The 25964-nt window shown below is 42.7% G+C and overlaps 1 protein-coding gene across 6 annotated transcripts in view; it reads left to right on the top strand.

Moving 5' to 3' along the window:
- The first annotated feature begins 210 nt into the window (after positions 1–210).
- Positions 211–25964, top strand: part of cd164l2 (CD164 sialomucin-like 2) — a 405638-nt gene continuing 379884 nt past the window's right edge. For all 6 annotated transcript variants that reach the window (XR_013580075.1, XR_013580074.1, XR_013580073.1 and 3 more), the window contains exons 1-3: positions 211–343; positions 6172–6261; positions 20752–20826. Coding sequence is in view for 3 of the 6 variants with exons in the window: in XM_078567449.1 (XP_078423575.1) it covers positions 268–343; positions 6172–6261; positions 20752–20826 (241 nt within the window). In the remaining 3 variants the exon portion in view is untranslated. The remainder of the gene's footprint in view (positions 344–6171; positions 6262–20751; positions 20827–25964) is intronic.

The raw sequence follows: 25964 nt of genomic DNA, 5'->3' as shown, positions 1-25964 counted from the left end.
GTTACAAGCGCTTGGATACATTTCGCTCACGTGGGCTCCGGGTTAATTTCCACGCAGGATCGCAGCGCCTGTTTCCCAACCTGATAGCTTCGCTGCTGGGATTTGCCAAAACTTCAGCGGATTTTTTCCTGGTCCTTTTTCATTTTCGCTAACTTTTATTTCCCCTTCCCCCCTCCCCACTTCCCCCTCCCACTCCCCCCCCCCCACCTCAATCTCTCTCTTTTGCTCTGTAATTGCAGGCGCGGTTCCCAGAGAGGTTTTGAGAAGATGAGGTGGGCAGAGATTGCGACGGGAGTTTCTCTGTTGGCGTTACTCTCTCGAGTTTGTGAGGGACGGGAAGAAGGTACAGAATCTCTGGATGGAGGTGACTCTGCAGCTCGCAAGGCAGGGGAGGGGAGGGGAGGGGAGGGGGAAACAAGTGCTTGCACTGGTCCTTGTTCTGTGTTCATGTTGATTTTTTTAAACTAAATCTGGGAGATAAGACAGAATTCTTAGCTCGAGGTCTGTTCCTGCCGGCTTTGACTGTGCGTCTCTCCAGTCCTCTTAACTAGGACAGTTTGGGATGCACAAAAGTAATGCACGCATCATTTAATGTGACCATACTTTGGCAAATAACGTGGCGTCTTTAAAATTTATTCTTTATAACCTGGTCACAATTGGTTTGGTATTTAGTGGTTGTTTCATTAACACCTGTACAGTTTTGACTAGCATTGAATGACCCTGGGGATGGGATGGGGGTTTGAAATGCATCACAGAGAAGGTGGAATTTTCCATTGTTTTTGCTCGTGCTGCCTCCAGTGTTAAGGTAATGTCACTAGGCACTGGGGAATTTAAACAACATAACTCCCCTCTTCTTGCCGTGTTGGTTGGTCGTCTGGCAGTTTTGAATGTTTTCGTGTTTATTCCAAATAAATGGTCGGGCAGTCCCTGAGCTTTGACGGACCAGGTTGACATACAGAAGTGTACCAGTGGCCACGACAAACGATATGTTTCTTTGCCGTAAGGGTAATTGGTGTTGCAATTGGCCTTTCACGCCAACCGGAATTAAAGTTTAATGTTAGGAGCAGCCAGTCCATATCGCAACATTAAAACCTGATGCAAATTAAGACTCCCAAATGCTGCTTCAAATTCAAATTAAGTATTATCACTGTTTCGATTACAGCAAGGTAGGTGTTTATTATTGAGCTGAATTTTCACTTGAGCTGAAGATCATCCCCTAAATTTCTGATAATGAGGAATCTTTTGACCATTTACTGAGCTACCATCTGGGTTGTCTCTGTAAAAGCCCAGAATCTGACATTTTAGGCGACATACTATTTCTGACACCAGGATCTGCCGTGCTTCAGACCTTTCTGATGTTTTGGATTAAAGAACATCAGAAATATGATTAGGTCACTTGAACCTACTACGCCATTCACAAAGACCATAGCTTAGGTACCTCCGATTCTACCTTCCTGCTCTGTCTCTTCCCATCTTTTCCCCCATCCCTCAACTTCTTTAGTGTCCAAAACCCTATCAACCTCTGACTTAAATACACACACTGACTGAGCATCCACACACCTCGGGTTAGAGCATTCCAAAGGTGAAACTGAATTTGACAGGACTCAGAGACTGGCTGCAGTAGCACGATACTGCTTCACCTTTTTTACACAGGAGGATGTACACGTGGAGAGGGTTCTGTGTATGGCTGACGTGCTGCTGAAGCTCATTTTGGTCGACCCTGTTGATTGAGATCTTTAAAACATGGTTTGACCAAGAAATGACATTGTACTGAAGAGGGAGTCAATTCCTTCGACTATACAGTACATCCTGGCATCTGGTAGTTTGCATTGAAGATTATATGTATTTAATTCTCTGCTGGATTGAATTTCCTGCTGGTGCAGATGGAGCTACTTTCAATTCAGTTTGGAGAATTAGAGGACCTGAATTTTGGACCCAAAATCAACAAAACTCTCTCCCTCTCTCTCTCTCTCTCACTCCCTCATATATTAATGGAACCCCTTGATCTCCGCTCCAGTAAGTGGCAGGTTAACTTTTAAATTCTTCTGTGACAGGTGGGCACCATAGGCATAGAGAGTGTCCTGCAGACGGTAACAGCATACTGACTTTTTGCTTGGTTCCTTTTTTGATTTTGTTCTTCTAAAGAAATACTTGTGTTTATGATGGTGCTTTTCATAACCACAGGATACTCCTAAAGCGCTCCACTGCCAAGAAATACTTTTTGAAGTGTAGACGCTGTTGTAATGTAGGAAGAAGGAATTTTGCACACTGAGAGCACTCGCAAGTACCAATGTGATTATGACCACACAACCTGTTTCAACGATACTGATTTGAGGGATTAAATATTGGCCAAGACATCAGGGAGAATTCCCCTGGGATTTTTTAATTCCAGCTGTAGACACCATTTAATGTTTGTTAAAGTACGGCACCTCTGACACTGTGGTGCTCCCTTAGTACTGCAGTGGAGTTCAGCCTAGATTCTGTACTTGGGTGTTGTGGTGCTTGAACCGATAGCATTCTGACCCGGACAATGGTGCTACCCCCCGGCCGCAGCTTTTATTTTTATTCTTTCTTGGGATGTGGCTGTCACTAATTGCCTTCGGGTGGCTTGCTAGGCCATTTTGGAGGGCATTCAACCATGTTAGTATGGGTCACATGTAGGCCAGACCAGGTAAGAATAGCAGATTTCCTTCTCCAAAGGGCATTAGTGAACCAGCTGGATTTTTACTAGCTATGACTAGCCTTCAATTCCAGTTTTATTAATTGAATTTAAATTAAATTCCATGGTGGGACTTGCACCCATGTCCCCAAAGCAACAGCCTGGGTTTCTGGATTACTAGTCCAGCGATATTACAATGCCATCATCTCCCCTGGTTTTAAGTTTCTCGAGGTTAATTGGACCATTTATTTGATTAAGCGAATGATACCATTAGAGGGGTACTGTTGGCACTGACTTCTGTAAGGTGACAAGTCCTTGTCACTCCTGTTTTATCCATTAAAAACTGACCCAAGTTCATGAAGAGTACCCAGCTGCTAAATTCAATAGATTGGAGTGGAATTGTCTAGAGCTCTTCATACCTGAGACTCTTCTGCTGACTGTAAAGAAGTAAAGACTTTCTCTGCATATTTGACACCCCAAGTATACTTCTTGCATTACAAGTTAGTCCCGAGGTGCTGTCCAGGGCAATGTGGTTGTTGTTAAACAATGTGAGTGATGAGTTCACTTTGCTTTTGGGGTGACAGAGGAATGACTTGTTCAGTAAACCAGGAGAACTCACTACTCTTTAGTGTCATCACATCTTTGGCATCCAGTTTAACAGGTCGACGAGGCTTTGGTTAATATCTAATCTGAAGGACAGTATCTCTAGCAATGCACTGCTCCATGTGTGCTCCTGGAGTGGGTTTTGAACTCACGATCTACCATTTGTTACCTCTAGATTTGTTTATTCCAACACTCGAAGCCAAAACCTCTCCTCTTTCACCCTCCATAAACTTGAGGTCTTCCAGAATTCTGTTGCCCTTATCCTAACTTGCACCAAAGTCCCAGTCACCCACCACTCCTAGGTACTATATAAATAGGGGAGGGGGGAAGGAGGCATTAGCCCAGTTGGCTAGACAGCTGTTTGGTTAACAGAATGGGCCAACGGCATAGGTCAGATCCCTGTTCTGGCTGAGTTAGACCAGGGGCCCGTCTCCTCGCTCTACCCCGTGGTAACCCATGAAATAAGCTGTGGTTTGGTAATCCTCATAATTGTAGATGCTATCTAGGGAAGGGAGAGATATGTGTAAGTCTTGTGCTACCAGCTGCACAAAACTGACACTTTGGGCTGAATTTTTAGGCCCCACTGAGGTGAGCACAGAAGGGGTTGGGCATAGAATTTTACACTGGCAGCCAGCATGCCCCTTGGGCCATGTTCCCAGAGGTGGGATGAGGCTGACAGCGGCAGGGTTACCCACTCAAGTGACAAATAGCCAATTAAGGCTGGTTAAAAGCCTACTGCCGAAGGGTGAGGTGTTGGAACAGTCTAATTGCCTGGTGACAGACCCAGGGAGATGGTGGTGTAGTGGTAATGTCACTAGACTAATAATCTAGAGGCCTAGGCTAATGCTCTGGGAACACAGGTTCAAATCTCACCATATTCAATTAATTAATAAATCTGGCATGTAAAGCCAGTCTCAGAAATGGTGACCATGAAACTATCATTGATTTGTTTTAAAAACCCATCTGGTTCACTAATGTCCTTTTTAGGGAAGGAAATCTGCCACCCTTGCCTGGCCTGGCCTACATGTGATTCCAAACCCATATCGCATGAAGGAGTAAAGGTGACCAGGGGCCCATTGCTCCAGGTTTTGAGTCTCCTCCTTGCCTGCCTGGTTTTGGCTGTGGGACTCCTCCTCCACAATGGTGGCCTGGCTGCTAAGGCTGTTTTTAATCTTCAAACTTTAAAAAAAAAGTTGGGGTGGGTGCCTCCATCTTGGGTCACCCTCTCTCACTCGCCTGGAAAGGCAGTCTGCTGTTTCTGTGCTTGGGGGGGGGCTCCACTTGGCCCTCCAGCTTTGAGAGCCTGTCTGCCGGCTTCAATTAGAAAGTGAGCCTGCGCTCCGGCTGTTAATTATCCAACTTGGAGAAGGTAACAGCAATGTGACCCTGCCCATACCATGCTGACTTCTGAGCTCCAATTGACGTTGGGGTCCGGAAAGCCGGTGAAGAAAATCCTGTCCCATATTATTGGCAGCGCTGGGTGCAAAAGGGAATCTTGTAATGTTCATTGTATATTAGCCTTTTGGTTTTTGTATAAATTTGTGTTGCAGAATACCTAGGCTATAACATGCAGAGATTCTGTGACTGTCCCTTTTTGTACAGAGTCTAATAATGACAGTGATTTTTCAGACTGCTGGATGTTTGTTGTTTAGGAAATAGCATCATAAGCTTACCACCCCCAGCTGAGGAACTGCAGGGTCCAGACATAGCGGCTTAGTTTGTTATTGACAGAATTTAAATTTAGATTGGGTGATGCTGAAATTACTCAAATCTGCTAGTTCACAACGGAAGCAAAGTCCCATACTGATGTGTAATCTTGTTCTCTAGCTGTGCTAAGAGACAGAAGATTGAAAACAAAGCTGAGCTGTAACAATGGGCACTTTGTGGCAGTATGGTTTATTTTTCTTCCTCTGCTATGAAGGGTAAAGCTGTTTTTTTTTTAATGTCTCCAAAGCTTCTGGGAGATGGGTAAAAGAAGTCTTGGATCATAACAGTGCATGAAGTCATTGGTTTTTCCAGTCCTGCAGGATTGCCATGACTTCAAGGCAGCAAATAACATTAACAGTGAAAATAAAAACTGAGAAGTGCTAGAAATACTCAGGTCAGGCACTTTCTAGGGAGAGAAACTGATCAATGCATCAGGTCGGTGCCCTTGCACCTCAATTTTTTTCCAGTTCTGATAACACCGGTTTGAAGCAAGTAGAGGCAGGGGAGAGGAGAGTCTGTGATAGGGTGGAAGGCAGGAGAGATTAAATTAGTGGAGGGATAGTGGTGCAAGACAGAAGGATTTGGCAACTCACCACCACCACCTTGAGCGTAATTAGGGATGGGCCATAAATGCTGGCCTGGCCAACGACGCCCACATCCTGTCAATGAATTTTTTAAAAAGGGACAAATAAGAAACAATAGATGGGTCCAGACCTGTAAATGGTTATGAGTCTGACATTGCCAGCAGCTGCTGCCAGAAAAAATATAGAGGCAGGGTTAAGATCTGAAATGGAGTGTGGGAGGCAGTAAAGTATCTAACCCAAAAGATGAGGCTCGGTCCCTTGAATTTGTGTTGAGCTTCATTGGAACAATGTAGGAGGCTGAGGTCTGAGGAGTAGCATAGGAACCCTTTTTATTGACTTTGGTCTCGTGGAAGCTAGTCCTTAAGGGCTATGTGGTTGCTGTGGGCTGAGATTTTACTGAATGGGACTTGCGTGGAGTATTTTTTATTGGATCCATCTTATTACTGCGTTCAGCTAACCTCATAAATTGACAAATGATTATTGTTATTCACAGTAGATTTTATTTCCATATGGCATTAAAAAGGTATAACTACCAATAGGCTGAATATTCATTGTTTAAATACTAGCACAACCCATTAGATTTAAAGTCATGCTTACTGTATGTTTTTCTTTTTTTAGAATGTAAAGAATTGGAGACATGTGAACATTGTATTGCTGGCGATGCTTCACTGAATTTAACAGACTGTGTGTGGGCACATTGTGAGTCAGGTAAGCGCTTTATATGTAATTCAACATGTGTGCAGTAACCTAGAGAATTCAGCTGATAGTCTTTATGGGAAGTCAATATTTCACCAACTTGACCAGTTTTACTACACATCCAGAACAGTCAATATTGTTGGAACTCTGACAGGTTGGGTAGTTCATTAGGACTCCACACCGATTTTATGGGTGTTACCAAGTAAATATGCCCCAAGATAAATACTCTTAATGTTCAGATATTATAATTTGAGATTTCTGTGGCCTCCTGACTACCAGTGTTCATTTATTAACGTTTCAAACTTGACCATGTCAGTAAAACAAATCGTGTTAAAGCAATACTATGCCATACCGTTTGTTATTGCTGTGTTTTGATGGGAAGGATTCTCAATAGGAAAATACTTCCCTCTCTGCTCATGTCGCCAAAATATAAGACAAACACCACTCACCTGCCGAGAGCGCACTCTAATTATAGTGCTGCCTTTTCCCTGGAGAGATTCAACACCTTGGGCTCAGATGGATGCTTGAGATGACATCAGCTGTTGGCTCCTGTTCTCTCAGAATAGGGGATTAGCAATCTTTGTTCCCAGTTACTGATCTGAAACCATTGATCATCCTTTAACTCTCTATTGACCAAGTATTTGATAGGATTAGCTGGCAATAGCATTGGAGAATTATCGTTATCTCTGGATTGACATTTGGGAACAACGGCTGATGTTGTTGCATCAGTATCCAATGTAAAATGGTCCTTTTACTAGGTTGGACTGTTTTTGTTTTGCTAATTTGAATGATTGCAGACAATACTTTGCATAGAATTCGAGAATAAAAGATTATTTCCCTGATTGCCTTTCCAACTTATGACTCATACATTTTCACTGTGCAACTGACCTCAGGTGGAAAGATTTAAATGTTTGACCCTTTTTTCAATTATCTTTAAATAGCGACACATTTTTTTCCTTGTCTTCAGTTCCAAATATTTTCTCCTCTTCCCATCGCTATTATGATGACATTTTTGACTTGCGTTTATATAATGCCTTTCACAACCACCACACATCCCAAAAAGCTTTACAGCCAATGAAGTACTTTTGAAGTGTTAAACAAAAACAGAAAATGCTGGAAAAACTCAGCAGGTCTGGCAACATCTGAAGAGTCATATGGACTCTGTTTCTCTCTCCACACTTGCTGCCAGGCCTGAGTTTTTCCAGCATTTTGGTTTTGTTTCAGATTTCCAGCATCCATAGTATTTTGCTTTTATTTTACTTTTGAAGTGCTGTGATGGAAGAAACACAGCAGCTAATTTATGCACAGCAAATACAAACTCCCACAAACAACAATGTGATAATGACCCGATAATCTGAGATGTCGGTTGAGGGATAAATATTGGCCCAGGACACTGGGGAGAACTTCCCTGCCTCAGTTTAATATCTCAGCCAAAAGACAGCATCTCCGACAGTGCAGCACTCCCTCAGTATTGCACTGGAATGTCAACATTTTTTTTTTTGTGCTCAAGTCCTGGATTGGGATTTGAACCTGGAATCTTGTGATTGAGGTGAGAGTGCTACCAACTGAACTATAGTTGCTGCTACACAGTAAAGTGTTTTGTCAGACTCCAGTTATGGGCACTGTACCTTGGGAGATATATATATATTGGCCTTGGAGGGAGCACAGTGTAGATTAACCAGGATGAAACCTGGACTCCAGGGGTTAAACTAAGACGAGAGGTTTAACAACCTACGGTTATAATCTCTGGAATTTGAGTTCAGGGATGATTTAGTCAAAGTTTTCAGATATTAAGGGGAACAGAAGTGTAGATGGAGAGAAACTATTTCCAGTGGGTGGGAAGTCTAGGACTAGTGAGTACATACTAAAAATTAGAACCAGACCTTTTTCAAGAGTGAACTAGGAAATGATCCCCACATCGTGCGGGGTGATGGAGGTCGAAGTTTGGAACTCTCTTCTGCAAGTGGCAATTGATACTAAATCTTCATTTTTAAATCTAAGACTAATCAGTTTCTGTTAAACCAGTGGTATTAAGGGATGGGGGCAAAGGTAAGTATGAATGAAGTTAGGTTACAGCTCATCCATGATGTAATTTGAATGGAGGAATAGGCTGTGGGGTGGGGGGTGGTGGGGGGTGGGGGGTGGTGGGGGGTGGGGGGTGGTGGTGGGGGGGGGTGGGGGGTGGTGGTGGGGGGTGGTGGGGGGTGGTGGTGGGGGGTGGTGGGGGGTGGTGGTGGGGGGTGGTGGGGGGTGGTGGTGGGGGGTGGTGGGGGGTGGTGGTGGGGGGTGGTGGGGGGTGGTGGTGGGGGGTGGTGGGGGGTGGTGGTGGGGGGTGGTGGGGGGTGGTGGGGGTGGGGGGGGGTGGTGGGGGGTGGGGGGGGTGGGGGGTGGTGGTGGTGGGTGGGGGGTGGTGGGGGGTGGGGGGGTGGGGGTGGTGGGGGGTGTGGGGGGTGGGGGGTGGTGGGTGGGGTGGGGGGGTGGGGGGGTGGGGGTGGGGGGCAGTGCTTAAAAAGCTGCTTCCTGTTATATTCCAGAGAGTGAGTATCTCAAATCAGTTCTGGCTGGTGGATCTTGATCGTGGTTCTTGAGTATATCATCTATTAGCTGAGGAGAGCTCTTTGCAACTCATGTTGCATGTTGCCTAGGTAAGTGAGTAACTTAAATATTTAATAGAACTTGGCGTGAGTAATGGAGTACACCAGGTTCATATTTTAGTTTGGTACAGTGCTTGAGTTTGCAAAATAGCTGGGTACAGTAAGGTACTACATGTGCTAACTGGTTTCTAACACTGTAGTATAGAGCGTGTCAGCTGTGCTGTCTGATCAATTCATTAGTTCCTAGCTTCCCTGGTCACCGGTGCACTTGTCAGCCATAAAAGATCAGGTGCCAATATGCTGCTACTCACCTTTGTGTCATTGGGATACTAATAGGAAAATTGGCCATTGTTCAGTGACCCAACAAAAACTTGGTTCATTAGGAGGCTGTTTAGAAAGCTGTTTTTTCATTTTTCTGTTTCTAAAACTCAAATTGTGATGACCATGAAAAGTACATGTTTAGCCGACTTGATGAGCAATATTTGTATTAAAGCCATAAAACCTTCATTTGCGATCACTGAAATGGACTGTTCTGCGTCTTTCTGGTGGTTGCTGTGATACATAAATTTAGCGTTGCTACAGTTTCCCAGCACCTGCTCACTTTACTAAAATTAAGTGGAATCTATGATCACTTTGCAGCATTATCAAATAACTTGACATATATAGTCCTTTTATTTTCATCCTGCTAGGCTATTGAAAATGAGACTCTATGGATTTAGTTGTAAAATTTGATTTTAACACATCTTTGGTTTAGTTTTAGTTATGAAACTATCAAATCCACACATCGTAGATTAGGAAGGTAAATCTTGTTTTTTTTTTTACCTTTTTACCTAGTCAGCTCCCATGGCAGAACACAGTCTTAATTTATTTTGAAGTGGCCTTCAAAAATGGAGAGCTGCTGAATTATTAAGTGATCTAGTACCTCTGTCAGTAGCAACAGAGAGTTCTGCTTATTATGTAAGAGGAAAATCCATTTAGTTCCAACAATGTTTTTGGTCAGGACAGAAAATGATCTGATTGGCTGGAATTCTGGAACAGAAAATGCTGATAATATGCAAGAGTCGTTCAAAGGAAAAGACCATTTAATGCCTCATCTGTTAACGTGAGAATTTAATAAGCCCGTGTTTTTTTTAAATACAGTTAGGAAAAGGCAGGAAAAATGTATTCTGAAACATAAATGAGCAGCCAAACACAAGCGGAATTGTGTGCCCAATTGTTATGGATTGTTTGTTTCTGTGCAGAAAAGGGCATTAAGATGTTAAAGAAACAAAGGTGTGGAAAAGAGCCTGGGCAGTGGAGAAATGAGGATATACTGAAAGTCTGAAGTTACCAGCACCAATGCTCACGTGAGGACAGGCCTGAGAAAAGTGATCTAGAAGCTTGTTGAGTTTTTGTTTGGAATGGTGTCGGAGGAGGATAATGGAAGTCGGAGTGGCATTCAGGAGGCTGGTAGCTGGGGCTTGCACTGAAGACCAAGAACAGGGGTGTTCAGCAAAGCTCTCACCTAATCCCCACTACAGAGGAGACCGATCAGCTTTAGGTTAGAGAAATTACAAGGAAGGAGTGTTTCGAGCCCTGGACAATGTGGGAGGAGGAGAATGAACAGATGTGTTTCCTGTTTGCAGAGACTACATTGGAAATGGCCTTTTCGTAGACCTATACTGAGCAGATTTTTTTCCAGCTCATTCTCTATTGGGACAAGAGTGTGAATGGTGCTTGTGGAATGGATAATATAGCTTATTAGTTGTATTTCTGTAAAGGAGTTTAAAGTAAGGTCATTTAAATTCCTGGTAGTTATTCCACCTATTTGTATTTGCAAAATCTGGAATATTAGTGCGCCTTGTTGTGACTCATAACTTCTATAGGGTGACGGTCACAGTTAGATTGCCACTCTGCTCCTGGTTACTTATCCTGAAATGCTGCTGCATCTTTCTTGCCTGACCAGCTGAGAAAGGTGTAGTGCAGTGGGTTCCTGAGGCCTTGTTGAGGGCAGCTGAGTCAAAGGGAAGGAAGATGCGCACCCTTTTTTTAATGGCACCAGGGCAAAGGTGTAGGGGGTCAGGGGTTGCAGTGGGAGTCGGGGATGGGGGAATGTCCCGTCTGAGGGTGGTTTGGTTAGGGGGTAGTCGACAGGTGGGGGTGTAGTTGGGGGTTCCAATGGGGTTGGGAGAACAGTTGGAACCATCCAAAGTTTGTGATTTGAATCGGAGTTTCTGATGGTTCCCAGTGCAGGGTAATTGCCCGACGGAAGTTTGAATATCTTGGACAATTGCCATGCAATCCTTACGTGGGGATTTCCTGGGGCTGGTGGGGTCCTCCAAGTGCATCTTTGGGGGCCTGGGTACATGCCCTGGAGATCAGAAGTTATGGGCCCAAATCTGTATGTTCTGATAGCTATAATATAAAATAATTTTGAAGCAAATGTTGAACAGAAGGCTCACCTACTGATAAACCAAGCCATGTGCTCAGATTGGTATCACCAGTGGTAGCTGTATTCTTGGTATCTCACATCTACAGATGTCAGTTCAGTATGAATGAGGAACATTGACTGCTTGAATCAGTATTTGAGCTAGACAATTAAGTGATTCAATTATCTGACTGACCTCAATTCCATGTCTTCCAATTTCATCCTGTAAGTTGCTATTCAGTTTGCAGACTATAGTGACAGACCAGCTTTTAGAAGAGGTATAGTTGCCTTGTTAGATAAAAGCAGGGTGGGCTGAAATCTATCTGCCTTTTATAATGTGCAAGTGTACTTTGGCAGCATTGCAGATTATTTCATTTGTCTTTTGGTGTCATTGGGATTTTGGGCTCTTGTTCTTTGTGTAGGACAGTGCATTCCAAACTTTTCTGATGTGAACGTGTTTTAATGCTTCACACTTGGTGTGACCCCCAGAGTGAAAATTGGGGGGAGGGGTGTGGAGAGTTGTTGAGTGGGTTGTTGCTCAAACACCAGGGATATAGGCACAAAACATCTAAGACAGCCTCCATTTTGGAGGCTGTGTTTTTGGGCCACATCCACAGGCACAAAGCCCACACATTTCAAGGGGCCTGTAGTTGACCCAGGGACTGTCAAATCATTAGCCTTCGCTGCACAGCTGCCATTGCTGTCTCAGAGCTCACGACCCATTTGCTCCTCCTGTGACCCCACTGGGGGTATGACCCACAGCTTGGGAACCCTTGGTGTAGAATAAGACTCCAGTCCATGTGGTATTGGTGGTGGTGAGCAGCTGTCTTGAACTGCTGAAATCCATATGATGTAGGTAAACCCACCGTTCAGGAGGGAGTTCCAGGATTTTGACCCAGCTGTAATGATTCTAACCATCTCCTCTTGACATTCAATGGCATGACCATCATTGAATCCCCCACTACCTTTGAGGAGAAACTGAACTGGACTAGACATAAAGTACCGTGGCTACAGGAGCAGGTCAAAAGCTGGGAATTCTGCAGAGAGTAACTCACCTCTGTCCACCATCTACAAGGCACGAGTCAAGGAGTGAAGGAATAGTAATGTAATTCCAGTTCAGGATGGTGTGTGACTTGGAGGGGAGCTTGCAGATGGGGGTATTCTCATGTGCCTGCTGCTGTTGCCCTACTAGGTGGTTGAGGCAGGTTTAGAAAGGTGTGTTGGTAAGTTGCTGCAGCGTATCAGTGGCAGAGTGAGTGAATGTTTAAGGTGATGGATGAGTTGCTAATCAAGTGGCCTGCTTTGTCCTGGATTGTGTTGAGCTGCCTGTGTTGTTGGAGCTGTACTCATCCAGGCAAATGGAGAGTATTCCATCACATTCGACTTGTGCCTTCTAGATGGTTGACAGGCTTTGGGGAGTCTGGAGGTGAGTTACTCTCTGCAGAGTTCCCAGCTTCTGACCTCTTGTAGCCACAGTAATGATATGGCTGGTTCAGTTCAGTTTCTGCTTAATGGTAGTGGGGGATTTGGTGATAGTCATGCCACTGAATGTCAAGGTGAGATGTGATGATCATTGCCTGGCACTTGTGTGGTACAAGTGTTACTTACCACTTATCTGTCCAAACCTTGCTGTGTGGGCACTGACTGCTTCAGCTCAGTATTTTGAGGCGTCTCAAATGGTACTGAATGCTTGCAATCATCAGTGAACATCCCAACTTGTGATCTTATGATGGAGGGAATGAGAGAGAGGAGGAAGTTGAAGCAACTGAAGATGGTTGGGCCGAGGACACTACCCTGAGGAAGTCCTGCAGTGATGCCCTGGAACTGAGATGATTGACCTCCAACAGCCACAACCACCTTCCTGTATGCTGGGCATGACTCCAACCAGTGGAGAGTTTCTCCACTGGTGCCCCCACCCCAAACTCCCATTGACTTCACTTTTGCCATGTTAGATTCTAATGTTTTGTTTTAACTTGTAAAACTGTTTAACACAGTCCGTGCTTAGGAGAAACCAAATGGCTCAAACATTGTGGTTTTATGCCATTTTATGATTATTTCTGGGTAGCTAATTGATGTTTTCACTTCATAGGTTTCTTTATTTTTCAAGCTAGTTCCTAATGTGCTTTATTCATGAGCTGGCCTGTAGTTGAAGTGAATTAAAACTTAATATGCAAGATTTACAAGATAATCTGGGGTAATAGGATCAACATTTGAACCTCTTTGAACCATTTGTATGTAAACTCAACAAGGATATCATTGTCTACTCTCGATCTCTAAACCAGCAGAAGAATGACATGGGTCAGGTTAAATTATTTAGATTTATTGCAATAAGTACACTTTTTGTGGATAAATTGGAAAATAATTTATAGTACCTTCAATCAAACAAGCCAAAAAGGGTGCAAGTTATGATATAGCTGTATAAAGATGTTTAGACCATATCTGGAGTGTTTAGTTCTGGGCACTATACCTCAGGAAAAATATATTAACTTAGGAGAGGGTGGAATGCAGGTTCATCAAGATAATACTGGGGCTTGGAACTAAAAGAGTTAAGTTATGATGCCAAATTGCATAGACTAGGTTTGTGTTCTCTTGAGCATAGAAGATTGAGGACCATAAGACATAGGAGCAGAAATTAGGCCATTCGGCCCATCGAGTCTGCTCCGCCATTCAATCATGGGCTGATCAGTTTCTCAACCCCATTCTCCCGCCTTCTCCCCGTAACCTTTGATCCCCTTACCAATCAAGAACCTATCTATCTTGGTCTTAAATAGACGAGTGATCTAATTGAGGTGTTTGACATGATTATAGGGTTTGATAGGTAGGGAGAGACTATTTCTCTGGAGAAGGCTAGAACAAGGGAGCGTGACTTTAAATTTCGTGAGAATGTTTAGGAGTGATGGGCAGTAATTTCCCACAGGATATTGGAAGTCTAAAAAGATTCTCTTTCAAAATTAGAGGCCAGGGTCAATTGAAAACTCAGAATCAAGAATGTTTGTTTGGTAAAGGCATTAAGGGATATGCAGTTGAGCTACAGATCAGTTATGATCTAATTGAATGACAGATAAGACTTGTGGGGCTGATTGGCTGCCACCTCTTGTTAATCATTTCAAGACTCTTGGTCCTTTCCAGGATGCGTTAAACTGAATGTTAATGAGGCAGATTTGTCTCGAAGCAGTGAAAGCCCCTCACTGCAATGACTCAGACATGCAGTTTCTAAAGGAACTCTTGTGTCCAATCTAGGCATCATGGTTTTACCTTTCGAATAGGAGTTTGTCCCTAATGAAGTAAGCTCTTCTCTCAAAGCATGCAAGTAAACAAGTTTGTAACCAATTGCATTTTCCAGGAAAATGGAGCAGCATTGTTGCCAGCTGTTGACACCTGGTTGGATGATTAATCTTGTACCTGATTGACGTTATGTAATTAACCAGATCTACATTTTGATTTGCAATTGTATAAAGGGCTACTGGGGTTTCAAACCACCTCTGTATTCCAAGCTACAGAAGTAATAACCTATTTAGTGTTTTTTTTTAAAAAAAAAATCAGGTATTATCTTAAATATTTAAAGAGAAATTCAACTGTTTTCTCCCCTTGTTGGGGTGGTAAAATGAGGAATAAGCTTACCAAAATCTGGTCATAAACCCTGCGCCAGATCTGCACTGAAATGCTGCCGTGTTGTATCGGGTGACTTTTTATTGTCTCACTCGGCTGCCTGTCATCTTTTTCCTCCAACCCTCACCATGTTCTTTCAATCCCCAGTTTTAAGACCCTTCTGAGATATTGATGTGCGGCAAGTGTTTTGATTTCATTTCATTTTTGGGGTCTGTCCAGCAAATGGCAGCAAGACCAGTCAGCAAGCGGGTAGCAGCGATGTAGTAAAATAACCCGAATCCTTGTCTTAATTCTGGTTATTCTTTGTAGGTTATGGTTTGCTCTTGATCGATTTTTTTCTGGCTTTTTTTGCTTCCAAGTCTCAGATGGGCTTTAGCCTGATGGGATGGGCTGGAACCAGATCTTGGATATGGTGCTTTGCCTGCCTTGGGCTGGGAAGAGGAAGACACCAGTGAGGAAAATGGGCCTGTTCTCTGGGATTTAGAAGAATGAGAAGGTTATCTCACTCAAATGTGGGGGAGGAACAAAAACTCTTAAAGGGCTCAACCAGATAAAGGTTGAGGCTACCTCTAAATGACCAACTGTATGACTCCTGTAGGTTCTCCAGCCAAGAGAAAATAGCCTCAAAAGTTTCTCTTCATCTCTGATAACAGAAAATGGAACAAATCTTTTATGATGGAAACTACTGAATTGCTTTTAAAACCTAACCTGCTTATTGAATTTTCAGGGCCTTTTATTAGAGAAGGATTAGTGATTTTATCACTCCGTGTATTGGTAAAATTCCTTTGTACCTGATAAATCAACTTTTCCACCACCTGTCCTGAATCAATACCACCCCCCCCACCCCCCACCAAACAATGGATATGGTCCATTTGAAATAAATGTCTGTCTTTTCTGTATTGTGGATGGTGGCTGCATCTTTCTGGGTGAGGGTAGTTACTGTAGTGAACTTTGAACAAAAATACATTGTTTTGATGTGACTTAGTAAGCCAGATTCTGATGCAAAATTAGTAACACCAGGCAGCTCAGATTGACATATCAAACTCTTTCTCATTTCACTGAATCCTCTTTTTATCTCTCTCTCGCTCTCCTGTCTTGAATCAATGGTTTGCACAGCTTTAGATGAAAAAATAGACACACCGTGCGCTTGCTGTCTTCCCCAAATCATCTTTGATTTTCTCCTCCCCCACTCACTTCTCCTCCTGTGTTCAACTAATGTTGCATTCATTTACCTCATTCTCAAAGTGCACGAATATTGAGTTGTTGTTGACTCCCTGCAGCCAAGATGGTGACCATGCTTGAACACAAAGTAAAATGCATTTTGGTTGACCATAGAAATTGGCAAACGCAATCAAATGCTAGCTTTGCCTTTAAGATATTTAGGAATATTCCGTCCTGAATTCAGCTGAATTATCTTATTTCAGTTAATTTTATGAAACTGTCTAGATCAGGGGAGAACCATAACTGACCACCTTTGTCTGCATTTATCTGTAATGTGTTAACTGTTTTTTCCTGAAAGCCTTTTGCACTATGAAAGAGAGGAATCAACATCCCACACATGTGCACCACTCCCTATGGTGTTTCAGCCAATGTAGATACCAAAGGGTTGCACTGTCGTTTCATCACTATGAAGAAAAGAGGAAAGCGATTGCGCATTGTGGCATCCTCGGGTGTGTGAGATCAGTCCATCTTGCAAACCTGCCAGTTTGTTTTGTTGCTAAAGTGACCATCAGATGTAGGAGGTTGGACAGATAACAATGTAAAACAGCCAGGATAAAAGCGAAATACTGCAGATGCTGGAAATCTGAAATAAAAACAGAAAATGCTGGAAAAGCTCAGCAGGTCTGACAGCATCTGTGGAGAGAGAAACAGTTAACGTCTCGAGTCCGTATGACTCTTCAGAGCTAAATCGAAGTAGAAATGTGGCGAAATTTATACTGTCTGGGATGGGTGGGGGGCCCTGCCCCTTACACAATATAAATTTCGTCACATCACATTTCTATTTAGCTCTGAAGAAGAGTCATACGGACTCGAGACGTTAACTGTTTCCCTCTCCACAGATGCTGTCAGTCCTGCTGAGTTTTTCCAGCATTTTCTGTTTTTATTTAACAAAAACAGCTTGTTTTCTTTCCTAGGCTTCCATATAATTTCAGATCAGTGCAGAATAAGAGGAGGCCATTTGACCTATTGAGTCTGTGCTGGCTCTTTTTGAAGAACAATCCAGTTAGTCCCAATCCCACGCTCTAAACCCCATCCCCCTAGAATTTTATTTTCCAGTATTTAAAGAATTCAAAAGGGAATTGGATAATTTTTGAAGCCAAGTATTGAATCATCTGTATCCACTGTCCTAACAGTGCGTTCCAAATCCTAACCACTTGGTGCATTTTTTTTTAAGGTTTCTCCATATCACCCCTGCTTTATTTTCATGGGATGTGGCACGGCCAGCATTTGTTGCCATCCCCCTAATTGCCCTTGAAGTGAGTGGCTTGCTGGGCCATTTTCAGAGGCCATTTAAAAGTCAACCACGTTGCTGTGGGTCTGGAGTCGCATTTAGGTCAGACCAGGTCAGGATGGCAGATTTCCTTCCCTAAAGTAGAACCAGGTGGGGTTTTTTACAATAAGTTTCATGGTCCCCGTCACAGACGAGCTTTATATTCCATATTTATTAAATTTAAACTCCTCCAGCTGCCATGGTGAGATTTGTACCCGTAATCTCCTGGATGACTAGTCCAGTGACATTATCACTACGCCACTGTCAGATTGCCAATCTGTAACCTCCTAGGTATCGGACCTTTGAATATGAAGCTAACCTCCTGAAGATTGTCCTTGTCAGACGCTTTACAGCAAACTCTAGTGGTCTGGAAAATGTTCAAGCAAATGGTTTTTCATTGAACGCAAAGTCTTAGTTCTGATTGCACACAACTATATGTCCCAGGAAGCAGTTAGTTCCTTGTTAACAGACCGATAGAACATGCTAATAAAACAGGTTCTGCCATAATCATAACATAATCTAATTTTGCAGTTTTAATGGTGATGCTAATGCTTGATTAAATTTGCTTGATTAATTTGAGCTTTTAGAAGATTACCTATTTGCAGTATGTACTGGATGAGTCTTAAATTTTTGCTCAGCGTAGATCTTTGTTTTTGTTTCCTGTCTGTGTTCTTTTAAATTAGAGTTGATTCCGATTGCTGTGAAACGTCTTTTTATAAACCCAGGGAATTGTAATTTTTAATAAGCGACCTATTTTCTGAAAGAGTTCTGACAGCTGGAAAATGTGAAACTATCACCTGTGTCTAGTAACTGAGTGTTTACAATATGTAAAATGATGCCTTGCGTGTTCAAATAGTTTATAACATCAGCAGTGCAGACCTAATACAGTTGCAGTAACATCACCTTAAATGTAACACAATGTTCAGGTTGGTTAGTTATCCAGCTGTATCAGATGACAGTTGCCAGGTAACCCAGTGTATGGAAGTGATGCACTGTAAAATTTAGTAGATTCTTTGTGGGGCATTTACCTGACTAAAAATAAGTCTGTATACTTGCACTGACGTTTGTGTGTGGTGGATAAACACTAAATAACCTTTTGTGTGCGCACATCGTTGAAGTGTCATTGTTGAAGCAAAAACAAATCTTGCATTTATATAGAGCCTTTCACAACCTCTTGAGTGACTTATACCCAATGGGCTACTTTTGAAATGTTGTCACTGCTTTAAAGTAGGAAATACTGCCAATTTCTGTGCAAATTCCTATGATCAGCAATGTGATAATGACTAGATAATCTCTTTGTGATGTTGCGTGAAGGATATTTTGGCCAGGGCATCAGGGATAAGTGCCCTACTCTTCAAAACAGTATCAAAGAAGGTTTGACGTCCACCTGAGGGCAGATGGAGCCTCACTTTAACATTATATCCTAAAGATGGCACCTCTAACAGCACACCACTTCCTCTCTCGCACTGGAGTGTCAGCCTAGATTTATGTTCTCTAGTCCTGGAGTGGGTGTTGAACCCACAAACTACTTAACTGTGTGGCAAATGTGCTACCAACTGAGGCCTGCTGATACCAGTAGCAGAATGGTTCTATTTCTTTTTTAGATATGTTACAAATTACCTGTATGCAATTTTCAAATTGTTCAGATCAGTAATTTGGGGGAAGGTAAACCTTTTTTGAGAATTGCCTTGATTTGATTTGAAAACCTTGACTTGCAATTTAAATATTAGTTTCCCTTCTTCCTACCCTTCTGTCAATTTTAATCTTTAACTCATGTTTTATAGCAATCCCCCACACAATGCTTAGCGTTGACTCAAATTTCATGTCTGAGATCTTTTGTAAATCTGATTGGCTTTTCAGTCAGCATGCATAGTAAACAGGGAAACCATTGTTCAGTAACTTAATCACATTGCTTTACATCCATGTCTATAAGCTTTGCTTACAGCAGTTGACAATTAACATATGCAACCAAAATGGCTTGTGTTAAAGACTTTATTCGAAGTTGCTGTTCCACAGAAGCAAACAAACTGCTGTTAACTTGGTATCTTTTTATAATGCTCCAAACTTTGCACCAAGAGTAATGGCCAGGCTAATAGCACTGTCAGTATAGACTAAATCCAGCATCTGCACACGTGCAGTTAAACATGGAAATCAGAAGTTGCTGTCTGCTTTGCTCTGCTCCTGCAAGTTGCACACGCAGTACCTTGCCAATAGACTGCATTAAATGTGTGAAGAGTATGAAGTTTCAGTACTTGCCCAATAGGTACCCACTAGACACAGCAAATAAAGTTGGAGCTTAAGTGTTGGAGCTTAAATGTAAATGAGTTTTTAATGGCATGTTAAGTCTTGATTGCTACCAAGTAACTTCTGGCACAGCAAATTAAGTGTGGAGTCTCACTCCTTTAGGTTTTAATTACTGTTGGAGATTCATTAAAATATATTTTTTAAATTTAAAATTACTGTCTATATTAACCTCCAGCTCAACAAACCTGATTTCTGCATTCCTCCAATTAAGGTTTCCAGGATATGGAGGGGAATTGAAGGTGGGGGATAGAGGGATTTGAAAACCAGGATGAAAGTTTTAAAATTGAGGCATATGCTCTCAGTTAAGCAGTGTAGGTCAGTGAGCACAGAGGTCATGGGTGAACAGGACCTGGTGCGAGTTAGGATACTGGCAGCAGAATATTCGCTAAGCTACGGTGGGATACCAGCCAGAAGAGCATTAGTCATCTACTCCAGATATAACTTAAAAACTAAAGGTGACAGCAACAGATGAGCTGAAACAGGTTTGGAGTTGAGCTGTCATGGAGGTGGATGTAGGAATTGGTGCTACAGATTCCTTAAGGTGCGCTGGCTGACCAATATAAAACTCTGACCTTCTGACCCATTTTGAGTCTTCAGACCATTGTTGTTGGCAGCGACTGCCAACTTGGGTGGCACTTAATCAGGCTTGTCACATCTCACCTGATATAAATTTAAATATCTGGATGGTCAAGTTGGGTTTTCCCCCTGGATCGGTCTGTTTCCAGGCTCCTGAGAATCTGAAGGAGGGATTTCAACAGAAGGCTAATGAACAGGATGCATACACTGAGCTCTCTTTTGAGGTTAATGGGTCTCACGTCTTCACAATGAACTCTTAGGAACTATGTCTTGATGGGGGAACATATTTAGCTCCTATCTGTATATCTTGGTAAGGGGATATCTTTTGTAGCAGTCGCTTTAAAGCATTGGATGTATCTCCTGTTAATCATTTGTGTGTTCATCCTGAAAGTAGCAGTAAATACTGTTTTGTAGCAATTGTGGGTGTTTCTAAATGTTTAAGGGGCACCTTTTGTATCTGGGATTGGGTACCCACCTCCCTGCCTCCAGGTAAGGTAGTAAAATTAGTGTGTCTCTTTCAGAAACCTTGTGTGTATCAAAGACGTCTGATAATCTCACAGACTGCACTATACATGACGAACCTTCAATGTGTAAAGGTAAGAAGAAAAAGTTGCTGCTTTTACACACAGCTGGAGAGTCTCAGCTTGTCCTGCAAATGTGAATTTCCCACAGCTAACTGCAAGCAGAATGTAAAACTGCTCATGTTAACTGTTTGTCATGTTTCCCCCCCCCAAAACCATCAGCGTTTGGGTTGACACCTGCCTTGTGACCGATTCTATGGAGCAAGCACATAGAAAGTAGTGCTTTGTTCAGACAAGCCCAGAAGTCATCCCGTACACGTTGGGTTCTGGTTGACAAGAGTTTGAAATCGGGATGTCTTGCACATTAAATTACAAGGAAACCATTATTTTTGTACTAATAACAGAAATCTGTCTGCTGCCTGCTTTCAATTTGTGTGAATTCTCTAATGATGATTCAATGACTCGCAACTGGGATAATATAGAATGATCTTGGAATTTTACCTGTAGGTTTTACACCCTGTCTTTGAAGGAAAAGTACATTGGGCTTCCATATTTTGGTTCATGGTTGATATATTTACAGTTTTAAATCACATACTGAGTCATTACCCTTTTTCTTTGTATGTTGTTTAATTGAGGTACAGGTTCCAAAGCCAGCTTGGGTTTTGTAGGATGTTCTTTCTTGTACATTGTATTGGGGGGACTGACTGACTAGATCCCAGCCTCCTGTTCTCCATTCCTAGGGTCTGCACAAGGTACACTGTGCTATTTGGATTCATCGACAATCCCTCCTATCGGGGATGAATCTTCCATGGGATGGCTGAATGGGGTGAGATTTCGGCATTGGCTGTTGGTTTTCATTTGGCTTTGGAGCCTTAAAGGAAATTTGCCAACAGGAGAAGGGCCTTCCTGTACTACCCCCCCTATATCTTAATTCCCTTTTTGCCTATAAGTCAGCCTCCATCGCGAATGTACTCAATGAGCATCTGCTAACCTCTAAGTAAAAATCTAGGTGGCAACAGGAAGTTTCTGCCTCCCTCCTCCACTTTTAATTTATCCCCTGTTAAGTTGTTTTTTTTTCTGCCTCTTCTCTCCCGGTCATTTTTTTTGGGGGGGGGTGGGGGGTGGGTGTGGGAACAACTTTAGGATTGAGTTTTCAGCCCAACAACTGCTTTTATATCGTGCCTTTCTCATAGTAAAACGTCCCAAGACATTTTGTTATCAAGGAACGTTTGACACTGAGCTGCATTAGGCAATATTAAGGCAGGCGACCAACAGGTTTGTCAGAGGCTGGTTTTAAGGAGCATCTTAAAGGGAGGGAGAGCGGCCAAGGTTTAGGGTGGGAGCTTCAGAGCTTGGGGCATTGGCAGCTGACGGCATGGCCACCGATGTTGGAGTGATTTTAAAATTGGAGATGTGCAAAAGGTCAGAATTGGAGTTCAGATGTCTTGTTTTGTGTGGTGGGACTTGAGGTGACCAGGCCATGGAGGGATTTGGGGACAAAAGTATTTTTTTTTTTTACTGGGAGCCAATGAAGGTCAGCAAGCCCTGGCATGGTGGGTGAATAGGACTTGGTGCAAGTTAGGGGGACGGGCAGGAAAATGGCCCCCAGCCTGTGGAGAGAAGAAAATGGGAGGCTGACCATGTCTGGATTGGAGCAGACAAATGAAGAAGGAATGGGGTCAGAGTCCAGTGATGTTCCGGAGGTGGTGATCTTAATAATGCTGCAGATATGTGGTCTGAAGTTCACCTTGGGGTCAAAGGCTGTGACCGGCCTGGTTCAGCCTCAGACAGTTATTAGGAGGGGTAATGGAATTGATGGCTAGTGACAATAACTTCGGTCTTCCCAATATTTAATTGGAGGAAATTTCTGCAGTACTGAAGTGATAATTTGGTGACAGTGGAGGATGTTACTCTACGATGCTTTAAAGATTAAAATAGCCTCTTCCACCCAGGATAGGCTTAAAAAGCACTAATGTAGCTTGGGCTGTGAGATTCAGGTGTCACCCTCCCAGCTCAATATTGAGAGCACATCAAACTAATTCTTTAAAAAGACTAGCTATTTCATCTCAGATTAATAAATTTACAGCTAATGTAACTCGCCTCATTTTACATAATCAGAATGGCTTGTACAATTTCAGATGTAAAGCTCTGACATCAGCTTGACTGGAGCATTGAAACGACTTCAATTCACAGAGAATTACCCCTATGATTTTTAAGGCTTGTCGATTTAAAGCAACTAATTATCTTCAAAAGATGATGAATTCTGGAATGAAGGTTGAGCCCTAAAATGCGATTGCATTTCTCTCTCCTCCCTTACAGTAAGACTTGCACCACCTGATGCACACCTCGTCTTTAAAAGAGATGGGTTTTTCCTCTCAATTCCCCCCCAATGTATCAATTGCAAAAGTCCCTGCTCTGTATCTACGAATCACTTTACAAGTTTGCCCCTCCCCATTGAACTAATCTCCATTAAACTCCTTCCTGACATGTCCTCCATTCTTCTGACTATTTTAGCCACCTCTTTGCATTCTTCTCACCACCCCCCCCTCCCACATCAGCTCTGGCTTAGGCAGCAGAGTTCCTGGAACAACCTTTTTAAATCCTTCTAATTTCTTCCTCTCTACAAAAACTCCTGGAAAACTATTTCCTTCAGAAGCCTGCTAACCTCTTCTCTTCGGCTATGTTTTCTGGCACCACCATTAACCCTTGTTCCACCATTTGTTCTTTGTCTGGTTCTTACCCTCTGGTGCTGTGGACCCCTTTATTATATTGTTGGTATCTAGTGTACCACTGAACAGTTGCTTGGTAGTATAAAACCTCTGGCTTTTCTGCTTTTAGCTTTGGCAACATGTCTCTCTTTTCAGCAATATTCCACTTAAAGTCCAATAGTTTGACGCCGATTGGTTTACTCAACTTTAAGATAGCACATTATGTTTCAGATTTTGATTTTCAGTTTCGTAGTCTTGGGTCAGTTTAGATTAGGGAAGATTGAGTGGTCTTTTCAAAACTGTTTAAAAAGCAACTCTTTCCTCTGTTACATTAGAAGCAGGAGGTTATCAACATCTACCACTAAATATTGGTAATGCCGGTCATAGTTTTCAGATATTTGTTTCTTGTTTAAAATGCTGATTCGTAAAGTTTGATTTGTTTCAGTGCATTTAGTGTAAACTATGAGCATAGCAAGGAGACATCTTTGCTAGTTGAGAACCTTTGTGATCTACCTTTCTGGGATTTATTTCAGGACTGGTGGGATTGGGAGTTTGTCAAATCTGGTTTATTGCACAAAAATGCATTCTACTGCAAGGGTTCAAGTTTTTGATTTGATTTGGAGTTTAGAAGAGCATCAAAATGAGGATTGTCATCACTACATTGAGTTGTCCCCTTCCGATTATCTCCACACTGTGTAAGAGCATAAGAAATAGGAGCAGGAGTAGGCCCCTCGAACCTGCTCTGCCATTCAACAAGCTCATGGTGGATCTGATTTGTGGCCTTAACTCGGCTTCCCTCCTGCCTGCCCTCTATGGGTCTCGACTCCCCTCTGCCTAACCCAGCCTTCAATATATTCAATGATCTAGTCTCTGCGGCGCGCTAGGGTCGAAAATTGCCCTCTGGGAGAAGAAATTCCTCCTCATTCAGTCTTGAATGGGAGTGGGGGGAGCCTTTATTTTGAATCTGCCCCAGTTTTAGATTCCCCGACGAGGGGAGACATCCTTTCTGCTGTCAAGCCCCTTCAGAAAGCTTCAATAAGGTCAACCCCTCATTCTTCTACTCTCCAAGTATCGAGCCAACCTGCTCAATCTCTCTCTTTCCTCCCCCCGCCCCCCTCCACCTCCCTCACGCCAGGAATCAATCGCGTATTTTCCCACATTATGTTCTTGTCTAACAAATTTTTGCCCATTCACTTTACCTATCTATGTCCCTTTGCAGACTGTTCTCCTCACAACATGCTTTCTACTTATTTGTATATTCAACAAGCTTGTATCTTTAGCAAATTTGGCTACAATACACTTTGCCCCTTCAGCCAAGTTGTTGATATGGATTGTAAATAGTTGAGGCCACAGCACTCATCCCTACATGGCATTTTACTAATCAGTTTGCCAACCTGAAAATGACCCATTTTTCCACCCCCCCCACCCCCCACCCTTTCCTAGTATATAAACAAATACAGAGGATTGGCTAACTATCACCCCAGCACCATAAACTCTTATCTTCTGTAGTGACCTTTTATGTGGCACCTTATTGCAGGTCTTTTGGAAATTCAAATACACTACATCTACTGGTTCCCTTTAATCCACCCTGCTCATTACATCCTCCAAGAACTCCAATAAATTTGTCAAACACTCTTTTCTTTCACAAGACCATGTTGACTCTTATGTTTTTAATGTCCTGCTGCTACCATCTTAATCAATTCCAGCATTTTACCAATGACTGATGTTAGACCACCTGGCCTATACTTTCCTACTTTGTCTCCTTCCTCTCTTGAATACAGGCTTGTGGTTTTACTACTGGTGCAGAAACACCTCTGATCCCCTATCACTATTGCTCTTCAACTCTTTCATGACAAAAGATAGGTAGGAAAGTAAGTTGTGAAGAGGACATAAGGAGACTACAAAGAGATATAGACAGGTTAAGTAAGTGAGCAAAGGTATGGCAAATGGGAGTATGATGTGGGAAAATGTAAAATTGTCCATTTTGGCAGGAAGAATAAAAGAGAAGCATATTATCTAAATGGTAAGAGATTGCAGAGCTCTGAGATGCAGAGGGATCAGGGTGTCTTAGTGCATGAATCACAAAAGGTTAGTATGCAGGTACAGCAGGTAATTAGGAAAGCAAATAGAATGTTATTGTTTAATGTAAGAGTAGGGAGGTTATGGTTCAGTTATACAGGACATTGGTAAGACCACATCTGGAGTACTGTGTACAGTACTGGTCTCCTCCTTTTGAGGATGTAAACGCGTTGGAAGCAGTTCAGAAAAGGTTTAGACTAATACCAGGAATGGGTGTGTTGTCTTATGAGGAAAGGTTGGACAGGCTAAGCTTGCATCCAGTGGAGTTTAGAAGAGCAAAAGGTATGACTTGATTGAAACATAAAATCCTGAGGGGACTTGACAGGGTGGGTGTGGAAAGGATGCTTTCTCTTGTGGGGGAATCTAGAACTTGGGGTCACTGTTTAAAAATCAGGGGTTGCCCATTTAAGACAGAGATGAGAAATT

Source organism: Cetorhinus maximus, chromosome 21 (genome assembly GCF_964194155.1).
Source record: "Cetorhinus maximus chromosome 21, sCetMax3.hap1.1, whole genome shotgun sequence".
Classification (NCBI taxonomy): domain Eukaryota; kingdom Metazoa; phylum Chordata; class Chondrichthyes; order Lamniformes; family Cetorhinidae; genus Cetorhinus; species Cetorhinus maximus.
This window is presented reverse-complemented; position numbering and strand designations above follow the sequence as displayed.